The 24068-nt window shown below is 37.5% G+C and overlaps 1 protein-coding gene across 1 annotated transcript; it reads left to right on the top strand.

Moving 5' to 3' along the window:
- Positions 1–14230: 14230 nt before the first annotated feature.
- Positions 14231–16701, top strand: LOC130955273 (inactive LRR receptor-like serine/threonine-protein kinase BIR2). Its single transcript, XM_057882103.1, has one exon. It carries the CDS (start codon positions 14504–14506, stop codon positions 16307–16309), a length of 1806 nt encoding a protein of 601 aa, XP_057738086.1. The 5' UTR covers positions 14231–14503; the 3' UTR covers positions 16310–16701.
- Positions 16702–24068: the final 7367 nt, after the last annotated feature.

The raw sequence follows: 24068 nt of genomic DNA on the forward strand, positions 1-24068 counted from the left end.
GAGCGCGGAATTTTTCGGCATTAATGACATTTTTCGACAACAATACTAAAATAAACGAGATAGGTTGGCGATGATTGTAAGATTCTCAGTGGAAATAGTTGTCTTTGTAATATCTTTCGTGTGCTTCATGGTGTTCATGGGGAGATAAAGGAGGAATAGCGGCAAAGGAGAGAATAAGAAAGTTGTGATCAAGTTTAGATACGTAGATCAGATGCAGCATTGACGGTGGAGGAAACGATGTGGGTGGAGCAAGAAAGAGAATCAGGGGTGAGTGCGTGTGTGGTAAAAGAGGAAGAAGAGAGGATTTGAATTTGGACTCGCAGTAAGCTGAAGATGGGATTGGGAGTGGAGGTTATAAATTGAAGATTAGGGATGTATATAATTAAAGTAAAGGTGAAAATTTGGGTTAGGTTAGAATATGTTAAGATGTGTATTTTAAAAATTTTAAATAATTTTTTAAGATTTGGATAGTTGGGTGAGTTCATGTGTGGTAAAAGAGGAAGAAGAGAGGATTTGGGTTTGGACTCGCGGTAAGGTGAAGATGGGATTGGGAGTGGAGGTGATAGATTGGAGATTAGGAATGGATATAATTAAAGTAAAGGTGAAAATTTGGGTTAGGTTATAATATGTTAAGATGGATATTTTAAAAAATTTTAAATAATTTTTTAGGATTTGAATAGTTTTGTCGATCAGAATCTATATTTTTTTATGAATATATCATTTTTTTGTGAGTAAATTTGTCGACATCTAAATCTTTTATGGTTAAAAATGATTATTTATTCTAAAATAAATTAAACTAACTTTTGGCGACATGGATGAATCATTGACTAATTATAATTTAATATCTACATCACGTACTAATTACCAAAGCATTACCCAAAAAAATGGATTAAAAAATTATTACTTTATATGTTTACGAAGATATATTTAATTATCAATATTATGGGCAATTTATATAAATTAATTAATTCAACATTTAATATATAAATTGTTTATTTATAAAATCTATCTATCAATTGCAATTTATTAACAACAAAATTCAAAATTCACAATTCACCAATTAGAGCATGATTTATAAACACTATTTAGTGTAATCATACAACATTTTAATAAACTCATGATTTAGTACTATGAAATTATCTAAACACCCAATCTAAGCCCACCATTTAGTTTTGATCCTATGAGCATAGTATAAAGGATACACACATGATTTAGCATTTGGTTCCAAAGAAGAAGACAACAAGCACCAAGAAGAGAATGGGTGTTTGATCTAGGATATAGAGAATAAAACAAAGCTATGATTATGGGGATTAATTGTGTCAGTTAAATTATATTATTTATGTGACGTGATTCATAAAGTAAGAGATTAATCAAATAAATGTTTTGTTAAATTCACTAGAGTCATAGATATCAAATTAGATTGTACTACATAATAGTGTTCTGGCTTAGGGAGTTTATGTTAGACTATTAGTATAGTATATTACATGAATAGTTGTGATTCTAACTTAGGTTGAGGCATACTTTTAATTAATATTATATTATATATTTTTTATAATTTAGATGAACGGTTAAAACAACTGAAATACCGTATTTTTAGTACACTAAAAATTCTTCCTATAATTATAACGATCGTAAATTGTGTGAATGGAATATGCGAAATTGATTTAATTTACTTTCTATTCAACATACATACTAAATCGTTGCACTTAGTTTTGGTTTTATACATGCGTACACTAACTTATGGAACATTACTATGATTTATTAGTTCATTATAATCTTACTAAATCGATGTCTTATGTCTACGATTTTTATGAAGAAAAAAAATATTGATATACTAAAATTAACTATTAAAATTAATTATTAATATATTTAATATAAATATATATTATTTAATTTATTTTAATATATATTTATATTTTAATATATATTATATTAATGATTAATTTTAATAGTTGATTTTAATATACATATAATATAATTATATAAAGAAACGTAATACTTTGAGATGTACTTTTATTTATTTTCCTAAAAAATATACTGTCTAATATAATTATTATAATTACCAACAACAAAAAATATGTACAATTAAGGATGTCTTTATTAATGAATAATGAAAGGCACACTATTATGTATCCGTACGAGGTATATATTTAGCCCCAACATTTGTATCAAAATAACTATTATTAATTATAAAGGATGTTTTTATAAATACGTAAAAAATATCTTTTTATAAAGGTACTTATGTGTTATATTATTATTGAACGTATTAATGAATCGGTTATTTTTTAATTTCTTAACAAATTAGAATAAAATTAATTTTTTTATAATAATAACAATAAATCTATTTTTTTCAAAATTTAATTGTATTTTAAAATTTTTAAGAATTTAAATGTCTGCAAAATAAAAAATTAGGAATATATTTATTTTTTTATCAAAAAATTTAACGATAGTCAGTTTAGATTATGTAATTTGATCATATTAAATCGGGCTAATAATTATAATGTAGACAATTGAATTTATTATTGTTGCTATAATAAATCAATTTTATTTTAATTTATTAAAAAATAAATTATTGACCAATTTAATAAAAATGTCTAATAATAATATGACATATATAAATATCTTTAAAAAAAAGATATTTTTAATGTCTTTATTAAAGTGGTCTCCAATTATAAATTAGACCCCTAAACACAACTTTCAGAGGCATGTATGTGTTGCTTATTGAGGTGCTATTTCTCTATATGGTAAGTACAAGTATCAACCATATAAACTGAATCATATATTCTATTCGATATAAGTGAAGGATTACCTTACGAAATTAAAGTGAAAGATTTGAGAGTTAGATATTACCTTATTTTAATCATACAACTAATAATCAAAATTTAAGAGACTATGATCAATAAACAATGACAAGAAGCCCCACGACACCTTTTTGCTACACCAACTTACAAGTTAGAAAATTACTTTTAATTTTAAAAAAGGAGTGAATTTTATGCAGGGCAAAAGCTACATATCTTTCATGTAGATCCAAGAGCTAGCATAATAGTAATAATTTAAATAATAATAATAACTAAACAAAAGAAATGATTGGTTTTCATTGAAAACGGAAATAAAAGATAATGAAACAAATCTTTTATAATTTGCAGTCATAAAATGCAAAATATATATTGGCTAATGATATTTCTTAATTTGCAATTTTGCCATTGAAATACATGCAACTTAATTTTGCATCGTTGCAACGAAATTACCTGACAATACAATTTGATCTTGAAACTTTATTTTTTTTATTTTATATTGATAACAATCATATAAAATGTATACTGTTCATACCCTGGCCCAATGTTAAAGGCTCAGGTCCAATCGAAAGGCCTGATCCAATAGATTAAGCCTAGTAAAACACCGACCTCCACTTAAGAGGTCGGTGTCCACCACGACTCAGTACGAAGAAGTCGGTTATGAGATTAGCTGGCAGATAAATACTCATTCAAATGAGTAACCGCCCCTGAAATCTCTCTAACCACTTCATAAAGCCATATCTTAACCTCCCCAAGATAATGTGACGGTTATTATCCTAAAGATACGGCACTACTCCAACGGTGGTTATTGGCTCACCACTATAAGTACACTGACACCAATCAGGTATTTCTAAGCCCAATACTCTCTAGACCTGCTCACACCCTTGCTAACTTAGGCATCGGAGTGTCTTTGCAAGTACCACCCCCCATTCCTGCACGCGAGCAAGTCGGACGGAGCCTCCCGAGTTGCAGACACACCCGGAGTTCTCCTCCTTCATACACTTGGGCCATCAAACGTCATCCACCTTATTAATCTCCGGTTACCCACCGTAACATTGGCGCCGTTGCCGGGGACCCGAGAGATCATCCATCGATGGCGGATAGATTCCACGAAGAAGTCCATGCGGAAACGGATTCCGAAGAAGAGAATCTGAACGCAGGTAATGACAACGTGGATGTAACCCTCCACCAGGAAGTTAATGATCAACATAGAGAAGGCACCTCTGGGGTAAAAAACCCGAAGGCAAATCCTTCAGATGAGCGAGAATCGGAAAAGGGTGGACCATCCCACGTAACTGAACTAATGGGGTTGGTCCACAGTCGTTTAGAACAATTGGAGAAAGAGCGGGAGAAGCAGAAAGAAACTGAAAGGTACCTCAAAGAGGAGATGGAACGGCGAAAAGAGTTAGAAAGAAAACTCTTACAGCTAGAATCCTCCCTCAAGGGCCATAACTCCCGTGACGACCAAGAAGATCAATTCCCGGGTGGAGAGGATCCCTTCAGTGAGGACATCATGGGGGCAAAAGTTCCGAGAAACTTTAAAAGCCCTGATATGGACCTCTATGACGGGACCACGGACCCAAAGCATCATCTAAGCAACTTCAAAAGTCGGATGTATCTAGCCGATGCCTTCGACGCTACGAGATGCAAAGCTTTCCCGACCACTTTATCAAAAGCGGCAATGAAGTGGTTCGATAGCCTCCCACCAAGATCTATCACCAGCTTTGAAGACCTCTCAAGGAAGTTTCTGATGAGGTTTTCAATTCAGAAAGATAAGGTAAAACATGCACCGAGCCTCCTGGGAGTAAAACAGGAGGTCGGAGAACCTTTGCGAGCCTATATGGAAAGGTTCAATAAGGCATGTTTGGAGATCCAAGACCTGCCCACAGAGGCAGTCATAATGGGGCTAGTCAATGGGCTCAGAGAAGGTCCTTTCTCACAGTCCATATCTAAAAGACACCCCGTTTCTCTAAGTGATGTACAAGAAAGGGCCGAGAAGTACATCAATATGGAAGAGAATGCGAAATTAAGAGACCTGAGTTGGCGACCCGGACCCCCTCCCTCATCCAAGGAGAGGGAAAGGGAAATCAAGAAGAAGGAAGAACTCGGTCTCGAAAGGCCCAGAAAATATCACTCTTATACTCCTCTCAAAACCTCTATAGTGGATGTATACAGAGAGATTTGCCACACTGAAAGGCTGCCACCCCCTAGACCTATTAAAAACAAAAAGGGAGAAGCCGCAGCGACTACTGTGAGTACCATAAAATATATGGTCACTCCACCAACGACTGTTACGACCTCAAAAATGTGATAGAAAAGCTGGCCAGAGAAGGTCGGCTTGATAGATATCTCATGGAAAGGTCGGACACTCACGGGAAAAGAAAGCGAGATGATATGGATAGAAGAGATCCACCACCGCAGACTCCAGAGAGACATATTCATATGATCTCGGGAGGATTTGCGGGAGGGGGCCTCACTAAATCCTCTCGCAAAAGACATCTCAAAAGAGTCTACCAAGTCGAGGAAGAGACACCCGACTTCCCCACTATCTCATTCACGAAAGAAGATGGGCAAGGGATAATTCCCGGGCATGATGATCCCGTGGTGATAACTATGATCCTAGCCAATGCCCATCTCCACAGAACCCTAGTAGACCAAGGAAGCTCGGCGGACATCCTTTTCAAGCCCGCCTTCGACAAGCTAGGGTTAGATGAAAAAGAGTTGAGAGCCTACCCCGACACCCTATATGGGTTAGGGGACACGCCAATAAAACCATTGGGATTTTTACCCCTTCACACCACTTTCGGAAAAGGGGAAAAATCAAGGACTTTGAGCATAGACTTCATAGTCATCGATGAAGGGTCAGCCTACAATGCCTTAATCGGCAGAACTACCCTTAATCGCCTGGGAGCAGTGGTATCGACTCCTCACCTTTGCATGAAATTCCCGACTCCAGGAGGAATAGCAACGGTCAGGGGAGATCAGAAATTGGCAAGGAAGTGCTATAACGAAAGCCTAAATCTGAGAGGAAGGGGCAAAGAAGTCCACACCCTAGAGCTAGGCGGCACGAGGACCAGAGAAGAACTGCGACCCCAACCGGGAGGAAAAACCGAGGAGATACAAGTCGGTGAGGAGGAAGGAAAAAACACTTACATAGGAGCCAACCTAGGGGAAACCCTAAAACAAAGGTTGGGAGAGCTCCTAAGAGCTAATTCCGACCTTTTCGCATGGAAGGCTTCCGACATGCCCGGGATCGATCCCGAGCTCATGTCTCACAAGCTCTCGGTTTTCCCAGGGTCCCGACCTGTACAGCAAAGAAGACGCAAGCTCGGCCCAGAACGAGCCTCAATAGTAGAAGAACAAGTACAGGCGCTCTTGGAAGCCGGCTTTATTAGAGAGGTCAAATACCCAACGTGGCTAGCCAATGTAGTGCTAGTCAAGAAACAGAATGGTAAATGGAGAATGTGCGTCGACTATACCGACTTGAATAAGACATGTCCTAAGGACCCTTATCCTCTACCGAGTATTGATACCCTGGTGGACTCCAGCTCGGGGTACCAATACCTATCATTCATGGATGCCTACTCGGGATATAACCAAATCCTGATGCATGAACCCGACCAGGAGAAAACATTCATCACGCCAAAAGCCAACTATTGCTACGTGGTCATGCCATTCGGACTAAAGAATGCAGGAGCCACGTATCAAAGGCTGATGAACAAAGTGTTTTCCCCCCATTTAGGGAGCCTAATGGAGGTATACGTCGACGACATGTTAGTAAAAACCAAGCAAGAAAACGACCTCTTAACCGACCTCTCACAAGTCTTCAACACTATAAGGTTGCATGGGATGAGACTAAATCCCGCAAAATGCGCCTTCGCAGTAGAAGCGGGGAAATTTCTAGGCTTCATGCTAACACAAAGAGGGATTGAGGCCAATCCCGACAAATGCAGAGCCATCCTAGAAATGAAAAGCCCGACTTGTTTGAGAGAGGTTCAACAGCTCAATGGCCGACTTGCAGCCCTCTCCAGATTTTTGGCGGGATCGGCACTAAAATCCCTTCCACTTTTCTTTATTGAGGAAGGGATGCCAATTTGAATGGACTTTGGAATGCGAGGAGGCATTCCAAGAGTTCAAAAGATTCCTAAGTCAACCTCCTATCTTAACACGACCAGTACCGGGAAAAGACCTTGTCCTATACCTATCCGTGGCAAACAGGGCTGTCTCATCAGCTCTGATCAGAGAAGACAAGGACGGGCAACACCCGGTTTACTTTACCAGTAAGGTCCTACAAGGCCCTGAACTAAGGTACCACAAACTAGAGAAGTTTGCCTACTCCTTAGTAATAGCCTCACGAAGGCTACGACCTTACTTTCAGGCTCACACAATAAGAATCCGTACGAACCAACCCATGAAGCAAATCCTCCAAAAGACGGATGTTGCAGGGAGAATGGTTCAATGGGCAATAGAGCTCTCCGAGTTCGATCTGAGATATGAAACTCGGACAGCAATTAAAGCCCAATGCCTCGCCGACTTCGTTGCAGAATATGCAGGAGAGCAAGAAGAAAAACTGACTACATGGGAACTCTATGTAGACGGATCTTCCGACAAAACAGGGAGCGGCGCAGGCATAATATTGGTAGATGAAAAAGGAACCCAAATAGAGGTCTCCTTAAAATTTGAATTCCCGGCCTCGAACAATCAAGCAGAATATAAGGCCTTGATTGCCGGGTTAAAACTAGCAGAGGAAGTTGGTGCCACAAAGGTAGCAATCTACAGCGACTCACAGGTGGTGACCTCCCAAATAAGCGGAGAGTATCAGGCAAAGGACCCTAATATGAAAAGGTACTTGAAAAAAACCTTGGAGCACCGGCGCTTCGCAGAAACCGAGGTTAACACAACTCGGGATCTAAATAGTAGAGCGGACGCCCTCTCCAAATTAGCAAGTACCAAAAACCCTTCAAGAAACCCTCGGTAGCAAAAACAGAAGATAAACAAGAGACACTTGAGGTAGTCGTTTAAACCTCGGATGGATGAATCCCTTAGTCGAATACCTGAAATTCGACATCCTCCCTAAAGAGGAAAAAGAAGCCAAAAAGATCCGAAGGGAAGCACACACACTATACCCTGGTAAGAAATGTCCTTTACAGAAGAGGGATATCAACGCCATTATAAAGTGCGTACCGACCTCAAGGACCACCGAGGTGTTGGAGGAGGTACATATTGGGATCTGCGGAAACCATCTAGGAGCAAGGTCACTCGCCAGGAAAGTAATCGTGCAGGATTCTATTGGCCGACCTTGCAAAAGGATGCCCACAGACTTTGTGAAAAAGTGCCAGCCATGCCAGATGCATGCAAATTCCACGTAGCTCCACCCGAAGAGCTCATCAGTATCACTTTCCCGGCCCTTCGCAAAATGGGGAATGGATTTGTTAGGTCCTTTTCCCAAGCACCAGGACAAGTTAAATACTTGATCGTGGGAATAGATTACTTCACAAAGTGGATAGAAGCCGAACCACTAGCCACCATCACGCTCAAAGGAGTCGCAGGTTCCTCTACAAAAACATCATCACAAGGTATGGAATACCTTATTCCATCACCACAAACAATGGAACTCAATTTACGATGCCACCTTCAGAAGTCTAGTAGTCTGAAAATCAAGCATCAATCACCTCGGTTCACACCCACAAGCCAATGGACAAGCCGAGGCAGCTAACAAGGTCATACTGGCAGGACTCAAGAAGAGGCTACAGGAAGCAAAGGGAGCTTGGGCTGAAGAGCTCCCTCAGGTGCTATGGGCTATAGGACAACTCCCCAATCCGCCACGGGGAGAAACCCTTCCGACTAGTCTATGGCGTAGAAGCCATGATTCCAATAGAAATCAATGAGCAAAGCCCAAGGGTAATTCTCCACGATGAGGTCGGAAATATACAGGGGCACAAAGAGGAGCTCGATTTGCTCCCCAAAGTCCGAGAGGGAGCCCAGATAAGAGAAGCTGCACTAAAGCAAAGAATGACTACAAGATAACAAGAAAGTCATTCGAAGAACATTTGCTACAGATGACTTGGTCCTAATCAAAAATGACATTGGAGTCAACAAATCGGGAGAAGGAAAACTCGCCGCAAATTGGAAGGGACCATACAAAGTCAAAGAGTCTTAGGAAAGGGTTATTTAAAGTAGCCGACCTAAATGACACTGAGCTACCAAGGTCGTGGCATGCTTGTAATATGAAAAGGTACTACAGTTAAAGCGAACTCTACTCCCTGATGTACTCTTTTCCCAACTTCACAAGTTTTTTCCCAAAGAAAAAGGGTTTTTTCTGGAGAAGGGTTTTTAATGAGGCATCATAGTAGAGGCTAAGGAAAAATAGGCTATCAAGACCCTTAGTAGCAAAAAGGTACCTTCCAAATTAATAAAGATCTTTTTTCAATATCTCTTATAGCATCCTTCTTTATTCTAAGTCTTTCTACGAAACGCGCGACTTAAGCTCGACAAAGCGTGAAAATCCCATGAAACCGACCTAGATGGTCGTCAGGATAAAACGACGAGGTACAAGTCGGCGTAAAGAGGTTATATGAGTTGATCGTAAGAACTCAGGAATCATCCGACTCTCAAGTCGAAATGAAAATCCGAGTAAACGAACTCGAAAGAGCTCCGATAAAAGAAAACCGAGCTCCGAGTAAAGGAAAAAACGCATCACAAAAATAACCTAAGTCATAGAAGCTCACTAAAGTAAAGTTGAGTACAAAGGATAACAAAAGAGATAGGAAAACCTGGAAAAAGTTTAAAGGCTGCATAAAAGCCCTTGAACGAAAAAGGCTCGAGAAAAGCAAGCCAACAAAGAGGTTTCTTCAAAAAAGATCAAAAAATATATCAAAAAAGCATGCACGCACGAAGTAACTTAGAACCCTTATCCAAAAAAGGGCATTTATTTTTCTACGTCCTTGTTTAAAAGGGCAATCGCCATAAATATTTTTGTTTACGGCCTTAAAAGGCCAAAAAGAAATTGTTCAGCACCACCAACAGAGAAACAAAGTTTAAAAAAGAGGGGACCCACAGGCCGGGCCCCCATATAGCCATAAAAAATAAAGAGTCATTTCTTCAAAGGAGTCGAGGAATCACCACCGCTAGGCTCAGGAGGGGCGCCACCAGGACCGGCCGGAGGAACGGAGGAAGAACCCGAGGCATCCTTAGGACGAGGAGGAGACTCTATAATCCTCTGCCCCCGAGTCTTCAGGTCTGACTCGGAAATGACCTCGGGGGCAGGAGGGTCCACGATGGCGCCATCAATAACTACCTTGTCGGGAGTAAAGGAGAAAGGTCCAAGTCGGAGCAATAACTCTGACTTGTTCCAAGAAAATTCTCCAAGACTCCTCGGCACCATCGGCGATAGAGTCCTCCAACTCGGCGTATGCGTTCCGAGAGTTCAGCAAGTCCTTCCTCACAGCAACAAATCTTGAAATAAACTGTGGTAGCTGTCTTGTGCTGTTTTCCTCAATTTGCCTCCAAAGTGCATTGAGCCCGCAGCTTACCTACCTCCTCCCTAAGGTGATCCCTCTCCTTCCTCAATTTATCTCTCCTCCTTCAACTCCTTCTCATGTTTTTCAAAAAGAAGAAGCCTCCCCTCCAACTCCTCAACTTTTGAGGTTGCCCCCAAAGAGCTGAGGGGAGTCTTCTCAAAAATGTCCAAAAGTTTGCCGCAAACACCCGCCGTCCTAAAACTCTCCTCGGCCATGGTGGTAAGGTGGTTTCGAACAGAAACATCATCCATTTATAAAAGGATAGATTTTCTTTCGGACGAATGCAAGAGCATCCGCCTTAACCCCACCATCAAAAGAAGAAGGGGCCAGACTCTAAAGTCTTGCGCTTCTTCTTCGGGCTCGGAGAGAAATTGGGCAGAAGGGGGTGGTCGGGGCAAACTCGAGGAAGAAATGACAATGGGTTGAGAAGGAGTGCCAGTGTCTTAGGAGGAGGAGGAGGAGGAGGAGAGGTGATCGCCCTGGCCCCCGGACCTAGCCCGGGACTTCGCCTTGGCTTCCTGGACCCTTTGGTAGGCCTCCTGAGCGTTCCTTTTTGCCATATCTACAAAAGAAAACAAATAACAAAAATTACAAGTCGGTAGAATGCAAGTCGGCAGAAACAACTCGGAAATTAGGAATGCATGCACTACCTAATTGAGATTGAACAAAAGTCGGTGTTCCCTGGAGGATTTTCCGGGTATCCAAGTATGGGGATTTCCCCCACGCTTCTCGGAAAAACCCCACAATGGCCGCCTCCACCTCGTCCAGGTCATCGGGACCATACTTTTCACAAGAGGAAGGCGGCGACCAATAAAGGGGGAAGCGGGGAGAGGAATGCTCATCCAGGAAAAAGGGGTGGTGACCCTCTACAGCTTGAAGTTTAAAAAAGAAGTTTTTGAAGTCGTGAAAAGATTCGTCGAAAAGGGTGAAAATCCTCCGACCTTGTATGGCTCGGAAGGATACCCACTGCTGTTTGTTGTTTAGCCCACTAAAGGGCTTAGTCATATGGAAAAGAAAGAAGAAAATCTTCAAAGAGGTCGGAAGTCCAGAGCATGGCTGATAAACTGGTAGATCTTCAGAAAACCCCAAGAATTGGGGTGAAGTTGAGTAGGGGCAACTCTACAGTGATGCAAACAGATATCTCGAAATCGGAGAAAGGAAGAAAAACACCCAACGGGTGATCATGCACTCATACATAAAGAAAAAATGAGGGGCCGCCTCATTTTCTCTCCCAAAACAGACCCGGTCTTCAGGACCCGGGATTATTAGTTCATATTTTGGCTCGTCCTCCTCCGAAGTACAGAGCCTGTGATGAGTACGAAGATGAGTGATGAACTCAGCATCGACCAACGGTTCCTCCCCAAGGACCGTAACGTCAACCCACTGAGAAAGAACGTCTAAGGAAGCCATTTTTTATATAAAGAAAAGTGGCAGAAACCTACAAAAGGAAAAGAAAAAGAAAAATTAAAAACACGGCCCCTAAAGAGGAGATACGAGGCTAGAATCTACAGGCCAACCTATCCACTCACGAAACAAAACATGCAAACATAAGGCATGACATGGAAGAAATAAAACTAACCTTTATCCAAGAAATGAAGGTTGGAGAGAGCAGAAATCTTCGAACACAAGAATGCAGCACGAACAAGGGAAGAAGAAGTTTGAAAGTTTGCAAAACGGAAAACGAAAGAGAGGGAAAGCATTTATAAACACGCTAAGGGGCATAATGGTAAAAACGAGGCTGTCATTAATGCGATTGCACCGTTACCAAAGCCCTCAATCCCTAAACGCTTCCCCAACGGACACGACGCTTGAATTGACATAACTGTCAGAAACAAAAGGTCGCGAAAATCACGTCGGTTTCAAAACCCGTGAAGGTCGGCTACGAACCCGAGTTAAATACTTGAACCCAAGCCTTAAAAGGATCTCGGGCTCAAGTAGGGGCACTGTTCATACCCTGGCCCAATGTTAAAGGCCCAGGTCCAATTGAAAGGCCTGATCCAATAGATTAAGCCTAGTAAAGCACCGACCTCCACTTAAGAGGTCAGTGTCCACCACGACTCAGTACGAAGAAGTCGGTTATGAGATTAGCTGGCAGATAAATACTCATTCAAATGAGTAACCGCCCCTGAAATCTCTCTAACTACTTCATAAAGCCATATCTTAACCTCTCCAAGATAATGGGACGGTTATTATCCTAAAGATACGGCACTACTCCAACGGTGGTTATTGGCTCACCACTATAAGTACACTGACACCAATCAGGTATTTCTAAGCCCAATACTCTCTAGACCTGCTCACACCCTTGCTAACTTAGGCATCGGAGTGTCTTTGCAGGTACCACCCCCCATTCCTGCACGCGAGCAAGTCGGACGGAGCCTCCCGAGTTGCAGACACACCCGGAGTTCTCCTCCTTCATACACTTGGGCCATCAAACGTCATCCACCTTATTAATCTCCGGTTACCCACCGTAACATATACTAAAATTAAATATTAAAAATAATTATTAGTATAAAATATATATAATTTAATTTATTTTTAATATATATTTTATATTTTAAGAATATTATTCATATATTAAAATTAGTTACTAATATATTTATATATATTTTTAATATATATTTATATTTTAATATATATTTTATATTGGTGATCGATTTTGATGAATGATTTTAATGTACATACAGTATAATTGATTATATTTTTATATATATTTTATATTAATGATTAATTTTAATATATAAATTATTTAAGTGATAAAATATTGAATTTTTAAGAGTGAATATTTCATCCGATCTCTGACAATTACTTCAAAAGAACTATAAGACTTCCAAAAAAATATCCAATTCAATCTTTGATTTTTATTTTAGACTAATTAACTTTCGTGCCAAAAAAATACAATATTAACTTTTTTTTATATAAAGACTAATTAATTTCATAAAAATAAAATTTAAGAGTCGAATTGAATTTTTTTTATTAAGAGTTTTATTATTTTTTGAGATAATTATAAAAAGTTATTTATAGTTTTTTTTTTATTTTTTTAATTTAAAAAAAGAAGGCGTGGTGCATGACTGCATGTTGTTACTTAAAATGTTTTTAAAATCAACGGTATAGCCGTATAGGCATTCCCGGTGTAGTAGTGTACAGAGTAAAGACCAATCAGAAATTGAAAGGTGGTCAAACTACTCAATAAACAACTCCAGTCAAAAGGTAATGTTATCACTTATCAATCACCAAAATCCAAATCCACTGTTCACACAATTTCCGAACTTAATCTTACCTCCGTTACTCTGGATCTAGGGTTAAGCTAAAATTAGAAAGAAAGAAAATCTTCAATTGTGATAATTATCACTTTATCAGACTCCAATGTCAATTTCACCTCTAACTCTCATTAGAAGCCGCAGGTTACCGAAAGCTGAGAATGGATTTGAGTAGTATTAATACAGTGGCCCTTGGATTGAGGAACTTGATGTTAGATTAAATTATCTAAATATTTATAAAATATAAAAATTATAGACGCAAACAATTGCATAAGATTTGCTTTTCTTTTCTTTTTTTTCTCAAAGCTTGATCAATATCTTATATAGTTGTTAGTAGGTTACATTTAAGACATTATAAGAAATAAACGATAAAATTTAAATTTCTCTATTTTAGCAGTTTTTCATAAAATTAATTTGTATTAGTAATGGTCAGTTCACTCATTTAATTAAACAAACGTCGAAAATTCAAATTTTATAATAACCTATTAACCAACCACAAATTCTTTCATATTCACGACTAGTCGGATTAAAGAATAACTTACCAAAAAAGAAAGGAGCAGTTTTCCGGATTTCCCACATTAAGAAGTCTAGTTCTTTGGTGGGTCAAAGAAAATTAAAAAAGAAAAATAATAAAAAAGTCACTCATGTTCTGCAACTCTTGTTCTATTATTCACTCCCTCACCAACTCATTCACTGTAGTCTGTATCTGTACACACATTCATTATTACTTCATTTATTTATTATTATTCTTTCCCAGCGCGCCCCTCTCTTTTTATCTTTCTTTTCCCCCTCACCACCACCAAAATCAACTAAAAGCTAATGCCGCCACCACTCCCACCTCCACCGCCACCGCCGCCGCCGCCGTCACCACTAACACACTAAAACATAAACCCCTCACCTCTCATCCCAAAAATATATAAAATAAAATAAAATGGATCTCAAAAAACTCTTACTCTTCCTTTGTGTCTTAACCCCAGTCCTCTGTTCCTCACAGGTAACCGAAGAAGACGACGTGAAGTGTCTCAAAGGAATCAAGGACACTCTACAAGACCCTCAAGGCCGACTCGCCACGTGGCGCTTCAGAAACACAACCGTCGGTTTCATCTGCGACTTCGTCGGCGTCACCTGCTGGAACCTCAAAGAGAATCGTGTCCTGGCTCTCGACCTTCAAGGCATGAAGCTCTCCGGTCAAATCCCTAGCTCCCTCAAATTCTGCGGTAAGAATATCCAGAAGCTGGATCTCGGTTCAAATTCTCTTTCCTCCAATATACCGCCCGAGATCTGCACCTGGATGCAGTTTCTCGTTTCGTTAGATCTCTCCGATAACCAACTTACCGGTTCGATTCCGCCTACTCTTGCTAACTGTACTTACTTGAATGAGCTTGTGCTTAATGATAACGAACTTTCTGGAACCATTCCATACCAGCTTGGAAGTTTGACTAGGTTGAAGAAGTTATCTGTTGCTAATAACCGTCTTAGCGGAACGGTTCCTTCCTTCTTTAACGGTTTTGATAAGGATGGTTTCGATGGCAACGATGACCTTTGTGGTGGTCCGCTTGGCAACTGCGGTGGCATGAGCAAGAGGAATCTTGCTATAATTGTGGCTGCCGGTGTTTTCGGTGCTGCTGCGTCGTTGCTTTTGGCGTTTGGATTGTGGTGGTACTATCATTTGAGGCTCGGTGGGAGGAGGAAGAAGGGGTTTAGTGGTGGTGGTGGCGGTGGCGGTGGCAGTGGCAATGATTGGGTTGTGAGGTTGAGAGGGCATAAGCTTGTTCAGGTTACGCTTTTTCAGAAGCCGATTGTGAAGGTTAAATTGGGAGATTTAATGGCTGCGACGAATAATTTTAGTGCGGAGAATGTTTTGATTTCGACGAGGACTGGGACTACTTATAAGGCGGATTTGCCAGACGGCTCGGCTCTGGCAGTGAAGAGGTTGAGTGCTTGTAAGATTGGGGAGAAGCAGTTTAGGATGGAGATGAATAGGTTGGGGCAGGTGAGGCACCCGAATTTGGCACCATTGTTGGGTTTCTGTGTGGTGGAGGATGAGAGGTTGTTGGTTTATAAGCACATGTCAAATGGGACTCTTTATTCCTTGCTGCACAAGAATGGAGGGTTGTTGGATTGGATCATGAGGTTTAGGATTGGGGTTGGCGCAGCGAGGGGGCTAGCATGGCTTCACCATGGCTGCCACCCTCCAATTATTCAGCAGAACATTTGTTCCAATGTGATTCTCGTGGACGAGGATTTCGATGCTAGGTTGATGGATTTCGGGCTTGCCAGGCTCATGGCATCGGATTCTAATGGGAGTTTTGTGAATGGGGATTTGGGGGAGTTAGGCTATATTGCACCGGAGTACTCGAGTACCTTGGTTGCTTCATTGAAAGGGGATGTGTATGGATTTGGGGTTTTGCTTTTGGAATTGGTCACAGGGCGAAAACCACTGGATGTTAGCAACGGGGAGGATGAGTTTAAGGGAAACTTGGTGGATTGGGTGAACATGCATTCGAGTATGGGCCGACTCAAGGACTGCATTGATAAGGCCATAGCCGGAAGGGGGCAGGACGAGGAGATCCTGCAGTTTCTGAAAATTGCATCTAATTGTGTGGTTAATCGCCCCAAGGATAGGTGGTCCATGTACAAGGTTTATCATTCATTGAAGAGTTTAAGCAAAGACTCAAGTTTGTTTGATCATGATGACGAGTTCCCCTTGATCTTTGGTAAGCCGGAAAACGAGTAGTTCTCGACTGGACTGAGGGAGAGTAAACTTGTGGTGCCGGATTCGGATTCGGATTCGGATTCGTATTTATAGCGGAGAGGTTTTCAGAATGGTCCTCATGGTTTTTTTGATTTGAACAATTTCCATGGCTGGCACCTAATCAGGTATAGTTTGTACTTGTATCAGCTGCATGTATGATATATTAATAAGCTTTTCCTGAGTTGGTAGATTAGGTTATTGGGATTTCTGAAATCTATTTATTTCAATGTTTTGTTGTATGAAAAATGCAAAAACCTCGAATGAGGTCCAAGATTTCTGGAGTAATGCCTCTCATTCGAAATCTCAAATAGGCAAGAAAAATGGAAGCTGACTTGTGTTCAAGATTATCTAATCAAGATGATGCATTTCATTTAGATCTAAATATCTAATTGATTGGTTTGGAAAGCTTGAAAGTTGAACCATTTTTATATTAAATGTAAATTGAAGTTGTAGTGTTCAAGTTTACCATTTTAACTAGTAAGCCCTGCCAGAACTAGTAACAAATTATGGTATTCAACTATTTAAGATTGTTTCATTGACACGTTTCTCCTCTTGAATTATTGACGACCTCCAAAGATGGATTAGTGTAACAAAAATATTAAAAATGTTGGATGAAATTGCTCAACGAAATGTTCATTTTGAGTAGTTTGTTGAATTAATATAATCTTTGGTGTGTCTGAGTTGGTCTAGTTTATATATTTTCTTAGTAGACTTGTAAGTAGGGATGGTAATGGAGAGGGGGTGGGATGGGTATTTCAATATCTACACATCATACTTGTCGCTGTTCTGTTCTGAACATGATCTATAATATATGATTTATGAAAACAAAAATAAAAAATATTAAAAAAATTATGTAAGTTTCAAATATAATTAAAATAATTATATTACAAATTCTAAATTTTTGAACAAAGTTTAACTTCATCAAATTTAATAATCTATTTCAAAAATTTGTTTGTACACGATCGAAATTGGTTCAAATGGTCATGAAGTATTATTATCCATATTTGTTCCAAAATTTAGTCAAAGATTGAAATTGGTTCAAATTGTCATTTTCATTTATAGGTGTTTGAGATATAATTATTAATATTGTTTTTTTTTATCAGTTTAAGTTTTTAGAATGAGTGATTTTATGATAATAAGTGATAAAATATTTAATGATTATAGACACTAGTTTATTCTTCCTAAAATCTAAAAAGAATGAATTGGAGGGAATGGAGGGAGGAGATGAGTGAGTACCGCATTAACTCTAAGATTTGTTCTCAAATGTGGGAAGAAAAATATCATCCATTCCTTTTCAAGCATGATGAAATGAGTTTGACTAATGCCTTTAGTATTGAGGATCATCTTCCTATGAAAGTTGTATCATATGTTTTAGTTTACCCCGTAAATTCTAGGGAGACATAATTATTATTATGCTTCTAAGGACAAAAGGGAAGGATAGGTAATTCTAACATTTTTTGCGTTACGTTTCGATCCAATATACCAAAACTTAGCTATATGTCCGTTACTGTATATAAAAATATGTATTTAGTATTTTATAAAATATATTATATTATTATAAATAAATTTAATTATTTTATTATGATAACTTTGATTATTCTAATAATTAATTATTTAATTAAAAACTAGGTAAACATTCATAAATATAAAATACATAATAATTAATTAAGTAATTAATTTTTAATGTCGAGAAATATTTTTGGTTTCCAAACTCTAATAGGCAAGAGCATTAAGGGAGTATTCTACTATTCTATATTTTAGAAAAAAAAATAGTCAAGCTGTTTTTTTTTTTTTCAAAATTCTCCAAAAGAAAAAATAATTGAACAGTCAAAGATCAGAAAAGTCATAGCATGGTGCAGCTTATGAGGACTATTCCTATTAGGCTGAACGATGACTAAACTTGTTTTCCACTATCAAAAAAAAAAAAAAAACTTGTTTTCGAAGGATGATAAATTATACTTTTGTATGTATTGTTACATAATAATTTTTTCATCATTTTAATACATGAATTATTGATATTTTTAACTAAATACAATTTATAATTAATATTTGTACAAACAACAATAATAAAGTCTTGTTCTACTAAGTGGGGTCGACTACATAGATCAAATGATATCATTGTGCTTTGTCATATATCATGTCTATAAAGAGACCGTTTACATGTAAATTTCGTTTGACCACCTCATGGATGGTCTTCTTAGGTCTTCTTCTGCCTTTTGCCCCTTGTCCATCTTCCATCTTATCCACCTTTTTGACGGGGTGTTCTATCGGTCTTCTTCTCACACGTCCAAACCACCTAAGACGCGATTCAACCATTTTTTCCACAATGGGTGCTACTCCAACTCTCTCCTTTATATCTTCGTTCCTTATTTTATCCAATCGCATATGACCACTCATCCATCTCAGCATCTTCATCTCTACCACACTCAACTTATGTTCATGCTCTCCTTTGACCTCCCAACACTCCGTACCATAAAGCATAGCTGGTTTTATAGTGGTGCGATAGAATTTACTTTTAATTTTTAAAAACATTTTTTTGTCGCATATAAAACCAGATGCACTCCGCCATTTTGACAAACCTGCTTGGATCCTATGATTTACATCCTGTTCAATCTCTCCATTATCCTGTATGATGCACCCAAGATACTTAAAACTTTTAACTTTTCGTAGGATGTTTTCTCCAATCTTCACCTCTGTATTAGGGTTTTCCCTTCTCAGGCTGAACTTACATTCCATATATTCCGTCTTGCTACGGCTTATGCGCAGACCATACACTTCTAGAGCTTCTCTCCATAAGTCCAACTTCTTATTTAGGTCTTCCCTTGACTCTCTCATAAGAACGATATCATTGGCAAAAAGTATCCACCATGGCACAGACTCTTGGATTTGCTCTGTGAGTACTTCCAAGACTAATGTGAAAAAGGTATGGCCTTAAGGATGATCCCTGGTATAATCCTATACCAATAGGAAATTCTTCTGTCACACCATCTTGAGTCTTCACACTAGTTGTGGCCCCATCATACATGTCTTTAATTGCACGAATATATGCGATCCTTACTCTTCTCTTTTCTAAAACCTTCCATAAGACCTCTTTTGGCACCCTATCATACGCTTTTTCCAAATCAATAAACAGCATATGTAGATTCCTTTTATTACTACGATACCTCTCCATCATCCTTCTTAATAGTTATATCGTTTCAGTGGTAGATCTGTCTGACATAAATCCAAATTGGTTCTCTATTATTTGTGTCTCTTTTCTCAACCTCCATTCTATCACCATTTTCCATAACTTCATGGTATGACTCATGAGCTTGATTCCTCTATAGTTTTTGCAACTTTGTATATCCCCCTTATTCTTGTAGATAGGTACCAAGGTGTTCTTTCTCCACTCATCAGGCATCTTCTTTGACTTTAAAATCTCATTAAAAAGCTTGGTTAACCAGTTGATGCCTTTTTCTCTAAAATCCTTCCAAACCTCAATCGCCATTTTTCATCTGTTTTAGAGCCTCTTTTACCTCGAAGTCTCGAATCCTTTGATAGTAGTCAAAGTTTTGATCTTCTTCCCTTGTGCATAACCGACCAAGGCTTGGAAGAGTCTTCTATCCCTCATTAAATAACTCGTAGAAGTAGCTCTTTCACCTTTTATTAATCTTCTCCTCTTGAGCCAGCACCTTACCATCCTTATCCTTTATGCACTTAACCTGATCCAAATCTCTCGTTCTTCTTTCACGGCTCTTTTGCGATTCTATATATACATTTTTCTTCTTCTTTCGTGCCCAAAGACTGGTAGAGACCCTTATATGCTCTTGTTCTTACTTCACTTACAGCTACTTTTGTCTCTTTCTTAGCCGCCTTATATTTTTCCCAACTATTTGCGTTGCGGCATAAAGACCACTCTTTAAAGCACTCCCATTTTATCGCTCCCTTTTTATCTTTATCTTTTCTTGTATACTCGCATTCTACCACCAGGACTCCTTGTCTCTTGGTCCTATTCCTTTAGATTCACCAAAACTTTCTTTTGCTGTTCTTCTAATAACTTCTGTCATCTCCCTCCACATCTCTTCTGGGCTTCCATTTCCATACCACTTTGCCTCTTCTCTTACCCGTATTAGGAAGCTTCTTTGTTCCTCACCTTTCATCCTCCACCACTTCGTCTTTGGGTTCTTCGTAGGATGTCTTTTCCTCAATTTTTACTCAACGCAAAAATCCATGACGAGCACCCTATGTTGTGTTGTCAAACTCTTTCTCGGGATAATTTTAAAATTAATGTAAAATTTTCGGTCGACTCTCCTCAACAAGAAGAAGTCGATTTGAGAGCTTGTCATGCCACTCTTATAGGTTATAAGATATTTGTCTCTCTTTTTAAAACATGTATTTGCGATGAGAAGATCAAAGGTTGAGGAAAAGTCTAAAATAGTTTTACCCTCGACATTGATCACCCTGAAACCATGGCCTCCGTGAATACTCCCATCACTTCTCTCCCAACATGGCCATTTAAATTTCCTCTTAAGAAAATCTTATCTCCCGAAGGTCTGTCTTGAACCAAACTCTCTAGATCCTCCCAAAACCTTATCTTGTATTGTTCGTCCGAACCCACTTGCGGTGTATAGGCGCTAATCACATGGAAAGCAACTCCCTCCACCACAAGTTTGATAGAGATGATCCAATTTTCCACCCTCTTGACATCCACTACGTCCTTCTTCCACTGCTTATCCACAATTATTCCAACCCCATTCCTATTCTTCACCTTTCCTGTATACCAAAGTTTGAAACCAGAAGTATCCAACTCCCTAGCCTTCGCACCAACCTATTTTGTTTCTTGTAGGCACATAATGTTAATCTTCCTCCTTGTCATGGTGTCCACCACCTCCATGGACTTTCCTGTTAGAGTGTCTATGTTCCATGTCCCAAATCTCAACTTTCTGTCGCTCCGACCTTTACTTTTTACTTTGTGAACTAACTTATTTACCATCGTCCGTTCACGAAAACGCGAGAACCCTTGCTCATTTAACACTACATCTGGAAACCGATGCAGCGCCTCTTGCTCATTTGACACCGTACTGGAGTCATACAGCGCGTTGCTTCCGGGCAACAACCTAGCTTTAGCGCAATAATGTCTTTGATTCATGTCATGGGAATTCGACTATATTTTTATGTTGGTTGTCGAAGACCTAACACAACCTTCCTCCTTTATCCGGGTTTATGATTGGCTATGTACCGCAAGTGTAACATAGAATGAGTTAATTAATATTTGTACAAAAATAAAAATAAAATTTTAAAACATGCATTAAATTTATTTGAAATTAGGCAAGTGTTTCTTTTCATAAATTATATATCTTTGTAAGAATAAAAATGAGTTGTTCTGGATAATCGAAAAAAAAATCTTTGTAAGAATAAAAATGATGTGATAAGTTAATTATCAATTCTGATGCGATATTTTAAATTCAAATAAAATGAGTAAAAAAAAGTTTATTTCATGTATTATATATGTGCATATTTAAATCTATATATCATAATATATTCCAAAGAATAATTTATCCAAATAACTAATTGAGCAAACTTTTGGTAAATGATATTTATGAATAAATCAATGACTTCACCTTGTGTTGAGTATTATATGAGTTGTTAAGTATTTGCTTTAATTAGAAAAATTAGACACAAATAATAAAATGAGTAAAGTGTTGATTTTGTCCTAATGTTTGGGATAAGTTTTAAATTTGTCCTTAACGTTTGAATCGTTCTATTTAAGTTCCTAACGTTTCAAAATTGACTCAATGTTGTCCTGCCGTTAGGAATCTGTTAATGGAATTGACGGCGGGAGAAAATTGATACGATTTTGAAATATTAGGGACTTAAATAGGACGGATATGTTGGAGACAAAAACGATACATAGAAATAAATTTAAATTTTATCCTTCAATAATATCAATCTTTTACGGTATATAGTTATTCAATTATTTTTTAATCACATCTAAGTATATTACACTTAATCACATTAATTTTATTCTAAATAAATTTATTTTTTTATATTTTTATTCTTAAAAATTTTTACTCATCATAAAATATTTATAGAATGACTAGTACATAAATTTGTGGGAAAAAATGATAAATATACAATAAAGTAATGTGATTCTAGTCATTTTACAAACATTTCATGATGAGTAAAAATCTTTAAGAGTAAATTTATAAAAAAAATTATTTAGAATAAAAATAATGTGATTAAGTGTAATTTACTTAAATGTGATAAAAAATATAATTGAATAACTATGTATCATAAAAGATTGATATTAGTGAAGGATAAAATTAAAATTTATTTTTATGTATCATTTTCGTCCCCAACGTTTTCGTCATATTTAAGTCCCTAACGTTTCAAAATCGTCTCAATTTTTTCCTGCCGTCAATTCCGTTAACAGATTCCTAACGGCAGAACAACATTGAGTCAATTTTGAAACGTTAGGAACTTAAATAGGACGATTCAAATGTTAGGGACAACTTTGAAACTTACCCCAAACGTTAGGGATAAAAACGATAATTTACTCTAATAAAATAATATTAAAAGAGTACTTTGTTCCAAGTAGGGCTGGTAATATATACTCTATCCGCAGGTATCCAATCCGTTCGGGTAGGGTTGTCTACCTGACCCGCCGAGAAATAGAGTAGGGTGCGGTGCGAGTTTGCTTGTGGGTAGGGTAGGGTACCCGCACTCCTAATATATTATATAATATATATGTAAAAGTTTTGCGTATAGTGAAGAAAGTGAGTGTTGAATCCCCAATCTTCCTCTTATAAAAGTTTAAAATAACCACGAAGCTAGTTGATGATTATATTATTTGTAATTTTAAGCTAAATTTTTTTAAGATTTTTTTAATTTTAATTTGAACTTAGTTTTTTATTTTCTATTTTATTAATATGTATGAAATTTGGAATGGTTGAATTTTATGTTTGTTTAAAATTTTTTATTTCTTTTGCGAGTAGAGTGGGATAGGATAGGGTCTAGAATTTTAGAATGTGAATAGGGTTAGGGTTAAAAAATTCTCAACTTGTGAATATGATAGTGTAAAATTTTAAAAAATTTTTCAATCCGTTAATTGGATTAGAATAGAATCCAAACCCTACCCTACCCTATTTATTGTGATTCCCACTTTGGACCAATGGATCCAGAAATTCTAATGCTTTAATAAAAAAGCTTTAAATAGAAATTAGAATTTTTATGAGTATAAATCATGTCTAAAAGAGTTAATAGACTCTCTTATTTATTCTCATTTTTTTTTTTGAAAAAAATCTTAGACATGTGAGATTTTAGCCCTTTTGGGCTGTTCTTAATGCCTCTAACCCGTATTAGATTAATTTTAATAATAATGTAAGAAATAAGTTGATAGATTAGGTTGCTATAAATATTTTTAGATATTGATAAAATTTTGGAATAATAATTAGTTATTAAATTTTATAGTATTTTTTAAAATTTTAAAAATAAAATAATACGACTTTATATATTGATAATATGTCTCATACAAACTATTTCACCCTCAAAATTTTAAAAAATACCATAAAATTTAATAATTAAGTGTTACACTAAAATTTAATTAATATCTAAAAAAAGTAGTCTTAATTTGCACCTTTCTTCTATTTGCTAGAACTAAATTGCAACAAATAATAACAACAACAACAACAATAATAATAATAATAATAATAATAATAATAATATAAAAGCCAGAATGTGGGGCTTCCCCCTCCATAGAGAT

This window comes from Arachis stenosperma, chromosome 10 (genome assembly GCF_014773155.1).
Source record: "Arachis stenosperma cultivar V10309 chromosome 10, arast.V10309.gnm1.PFL2, whole genome shotgun sequence".
NCBI classification, from domain to species: Eukaryota; Viridiplantae; Streptophyta; class Magnoliopsida; order Fabales; family Fabaceae; genus Arachis; species Arachis stenosperma.

Excerpts from the sequence above, each read along its gene's own strand:
- LOC130955273 (XM_057882103.1), top strand. The coding sequence starts at position 14,504 with ATGGATCTCAAAAAACTCTTACTCTTCCTTTGTGTCTTAACCCCAGTC.